At 27.1% G+C, this 5,196-nt stretch overlaps 1 protein-coding gene across 1 annotated transcript; it reads right to left on the bottom strand.

The window, feature by feature from the left end:
* Positions 1–710: 710 nt before the first annotated feature.
* On the bottom strand, positions 711–5,190 carry LOC115033006 (zinc finger protein OZF-like). Its single transcript, XM_029488225.1, has 3 exons — positions 5,151–5,190; positions 4,276–4,380; positions 711–2,746 (listed from the first exon to the last, which is right to left on the bottom strand). The coding sequence occupies exon 3, from the start codon at positions 2,677–2,679 to the stop codon at positions 1,315–1,317; it is 1,365 nt and encodes a 454-aa protein (XP_029344085.1). The 5' UTR covers positions 2,680–2,746; positions 4,276–4,380; positions 5,151–5,190; the 3' UTR covers positions 711–1,314.
* Between the last annotated feature and the right edge of the window lie 6 nt (positions 5,191–5,196).

Below are 5,196 nucleotides of genomic sequence, written 5' to 3'. Positions count from 1 at the left end.
AAGGAGAGTCGGTCAGTTGTAGAATTACCAGTGTTAGATCAATAATTTGTAGCTAGACTTATAATTTTTAACTACCAATTTTAAAATAAATACAATAACATTATTTTAGTATTCAATTGTGCGTATGATTTTTGTTCTGTAGTGTGTAAAATCTATAACAATATTACCGAAAATATTGTATATAGACAATTCATGTATATAAACAGAATTAAAAAGTTCTAATGTTGGAATAAAAGTGGTGAGTAATCTTCAAGCTACAGGAAAGTATCTCTATCTTCAACTAATTTTTCTTCCATCACTAAGGGTATATAATATAGTTTAATCGAAACAATCATTATCTGGCAACAATGGTTGTTGTGAATTTTTTATTTGTTTGGATAGGTCCATTTCCTCAGTTCATTAATTTTTGTAGACTTGTGGAATAATTTTCTTCTTCATCGTTGTCTTCAGAGGCATCGTAATAGTGAGTTAACTGTTTTGTGTATGTTTTGGCAGTGATTTGCTAAACAGTTGCCAAAATCAATACTAATCAACATTTGATTTTTGGGCAAAAATATACTCAGGTACGTCTAAAAAGACTATTGTACTGTTTGATGTTCATCTAAATTTTTTATATTGTTAAGAATATTAAAAAAGTACTTAGACAATATATTTTAAAATAATAATTGTCAAAAGCGCAAATAGTGTATTATGATTTGTGATTACCATTATATAGGCATTGCATCAACTACACAGTCAATATTTTGCAATTCAAAAAGAAGCCTCTGGGCTGGTCAATAAGCTAATAAGCTTATTGAATTTAATAATGTGTTTAAACAATTGTTTTTTACTTATTCCCAGCTCTCACATCAATATTTTCATTAGACAATACTTCCATCACAGAGTATAATAACAACATAAAACATATGTTATCAATAGTATAATAATTATATTAATTCATTTTAATTAAAATATATATATTTAAATATCATAATGTTAAAACAGATTCATTCAGATCATTGTTATTAATAGAACTTGAATTTTAATGTAATGTAATTTGTCATGTAAATTCAATTAATAGGCGCATCAATTTATAAAGCGCCCAGTTCACAAATCATCTGTAAGTAATTATTGAAAACAATTTTAAATTAAATTTGAAAAATTACAATAATAAAATAAAAACGATTAAAATATAAAATAAAAATGTAATGTACATAAAAATAAATTATTTAATCCGTCCCATTTAAAAGAGTGAACTTCAATATGGCTAGAAACTTCAGGAATGGCGGTATACTGTCTTTATAATATGTTCCAGCTAGTTGCATATCTGATAGATTAGAAGATGACAGAACACACATCACATATATTTTTTTTATTTCCAGTTATATCTCTTAATACTTTATCCGAAACAGGTACTTGTAGCAATGATTTTTTACAAATCAAACATTCAGATGTCATATTCTTCATATGCAATTTAATATGTAGTGTAAGATCCTTTTTTTCAAAAAACAATTTAAAACAGATAAGACAATGAAATGATTGTACGGTATGAAATTTTCTCTCGTGATTTATACGTTTTAATTTTGAAGGAAAAGATTGATTACATACATTACAAGTTAGTAGAGCCTTTTCAATCATATGAGTCTTTTCATGTTTAATCATGTCGGTTTTTTGTGGATATGAAACACCACATATACTACATTTATAAGAATTGTTTTTAGAATGCATTTTCATATGACACATATAGGTTGATTTTTGTAATAATTTAGTCTTACAAAATTTACACCTAAAGTTTGATTTGAAGGCAAGATGGGTTTTTATGTGTTTAATTAAATTAAATTTTTGTTTTAAGACTACTCCACATGTGTCACATTTATATTTTTGTTCAGTACTGTGAGTTCTCATATGTGACTGTAAAACAGCTTTTTGCCCAAATCTTTCGTTACACTCGATGCATTTAAAAGGTTTCTCACCAGCATGTAATCTTAAATGATCAATTAGTTTTTTTTTTTCAAAAAATGATATCTTACACATATCACATTCAAACATCTTTTCACCAGAATGGACCAACAAATGTCTTCGTAAACTTGACTTAAGATAATATGTTTTATCACAAATATGGCACTTTTCTAATTGCGTAGTAATATGGACTTTCATATGATTTTTCATAAATGCTTTTCTGTAAAAAGCTTTGTCACAAACATTGCACTTAAAAAGTTTTTCACCTGTGTGACAGTGGTTTTGGTGATAAACTAAACCTGATTTCCGAGAAAATTCACTATCACAAATTTCACACTTAAATGGTTTAACACCAGTGTGTGTCCATTCATGGGAGTCTAATAATGACTTAGTGATAAATGTCCTTTTACAAATTCGACATAAATAAGGTGTATTTCCTGTATGTGTTCTCCTATGACACATCATATTTACTTTCTGAGTAAAAGTTTTTTCACACAAATCACATGCGTATGGTTTTTCACCGGTGTGAGTTCTAATATGAGCTGTTATATTTGATTTCACTATAAACATCTTATTACAATAGTTGCACTCAAAAGTTTTTTTCGATTTAGGTTTCTTGTTCTGCTTAGTTAAGTGTAATATTTCTTCATAATTATTTTTATGTGATTTTTGGTGTTTGATATCAGATAACATTAACTGTGATCTTTTAGGCACAATTTCAATAATGTTACTATGTACCATATCATCAACACGGTCAACTCCATTGTAAAAATTAGTAGTCTCAATATTTTCTTTAGAATTAAATGAACTGAAACAAAAAACATAATTATTTGTTGTATAACTGTCATAAAATAGATCAATAACTATAGCCCAGTTTTTAAACTATCAAATAATTCAGTAACTAGTCAACATATCTTTTAAATTATTACTTAACAAAAGTAAAATAAAATAAAGCAGCAGATGTTAAGGTCATTTGGAGTGAGACAATAATTTTATTTAGGCAGGCATGCCCGCAGATAAGTAGCTCACTAGGTGCAAAATCCTTTTAGTGACAATATAAGCTGTGGGGGACCTCGCTACAGCCATCAATTTTAGCTCAAAAGACCTTCGGAATTTTAGAATTCTGAAAAACCCGAACTCGCCAGAAAATTGTTTATAGATAGTACAGATTTGTAAAAATTAAAACTTATATTATTGTAAACTGTAATTAATTAAAAATTGCCTAAATGTTGCCCTCCAAATAATAGCCATAGCGAGGCCCTTTAACGAAATTAAGAAACTAAAATAACTGTTCTACAATTATATGGTATTTTGTCAACTACTATACACATTTCAACATCAAGTTATCAGCCATACGCATCTATATTTCACAAAGGAAATTAATTGAACTCTGGTCACCACATGGTGTACTTGAGAGAGATAAATTCAAAATGCATTTATACAAGTGTCATAGATCTTATATAAGTTTGATTATTTGTATTTCACAAATTATCACTTATTTATTGTTGAGAATTCACTATTGTTACACCTATATAGTTACTTATGGTACCTACTTAAATAGAATTTTCAATAAGCCTCGTCAATTGTCACACTCAAAACTTAAAACTGCCAGCCATTACAATTTTATCAGATATTTAAACAAAACGTATAATAATTTATAGTTAGTTTCCATTTTCTCTACGGCCGATGTAGAGTAACTTATATTGCGCGTTTTGTGTTTTATAATAAATTAAATAAATACAATTTTTTACATAGAGATTTATCGTTTAATAGATTCAAAAACGTATTAGCACCAAACAGACGAAGATTTACAGCGGAACATTTAAAACAAACTTTAATTAACCAATGCAACTCTTTTTAATTTTTTTTATATTTTATTTAATTTTTTTCGGTTTTTCAATTTGGCTATATGTTTATTTCATTTTTCGTCTAATAATTTGCTTACTTTTTACAAATTTTTCTTGCATATTTAGCTGGATTTTAGTGCATAAGTGCATATTTATTCATACATTTTTTAGTGCATAAATATCCTAACCCTAGTCATAAAGAATAAAGCTATCTCAGATTATCACCAGACATTAATGAAGAGTTCATTAAATACTATGATTAGTGGTTAAACAATTATTACGAAGTAAAATTAACTGTTAGCAATACTGACTTCCGTTATAATGGTACCTATGAAATAAATTAGAGAGAAAGAACACAAATTAAGATAGTATCTTATTGAAGTATTATCTAAATACCCGAATAAAACGTAGTAAATTGTAACTATTTATTAGGTACTGACACTATTTAATTTACATAAAACAAAATATTTTGTCATAAGCATCATCTTACTTTATTTGAATAGTTCCATTCTCATTTCTTTTATGAATATTTTGTTGTTTTATTTGCGAAATAGCAATCTTCTTAACAGTGTTGTCTTTTTGTTTAACTTTTTGACTAAAAATATAAATAACAATATAATTAGATCAGAGTATTTTTTATTCTCAACTTATCAAAGAATGTATGATTTTTATAATAACAATTTTCATTCTTATTATCTTTAAATTTTGTATGTATAAGCAATAAGTCTTTAAAAATCTCTTCAAGGATTGCATCAACTTATTTATGGAGTTATTTAATGTAATAAAATCTACTATTTAAAAATAACAGTTGCTTTTTGCACCGCTATTTCGATGCACCCTCGTCATTGAATTATTTCGAATAAGGTTTTGACTATTAGATAGCATGGTTCTCCCAATAAATTATAAAGAATTAACCCCGGTCTCTAGAAAATTGAGCAATGAAAAAAGAATACCCATGATGTCATTTATGAATTCTTACACAGATATATTAAAATTAGTTTATATGAAAAGACTCACTAGACCATAAAAAAATCTGTGTTGTTTATATGAATTGTTATTGATTTTTTCCCGTTTAGAATTTTAGATGTGTACCCAAGCTAATTTGTCTATGTTAATACACTTAAACCAAAGTACAACAAATGCAGTATTTAATTCACCATCGGTTAGATTTGTCCACAAAGCGCACCTAATTTACACCAACTGTTTAAAATGTCTTCAGTATTTTATAAAAACAATTTTGAAACAAAATAAACTGCACAATGTTCATAATTTTAATTAGCTTACAAAGAGGTACTTTATTGAATTATACTACACAAAACATATCATAATTATTATAACTCAAAAGTATAGTAGTGAGGTACTTACTGAAAATCATTTTCTTCGGTTGTGTTATCAACGTCTTCAAATTCAA

The sequence above is a fragment of the Acyrthosiphon pisum genome, chromosome A1 (genome assembly GCF_005508785.2).
Source record: "Acyrthosiphon pisum isolate AL4f chromosome A1, pea_aphid_22Mar2018_4r6ur, whole genome shotgun sequence".
Lineage (NCBI taxonomy): Eukaryota > Metazoa > Arthropoda > Insecta > Hemiptera > Aphididae > Acyrthosiphon > Acyrthosiphon pisum.
The sequence above is the reverse complement of the archived record's forward strand: the minus strand, read 5'-3'. Positions and strand labels throughout refer to the sequence as shown.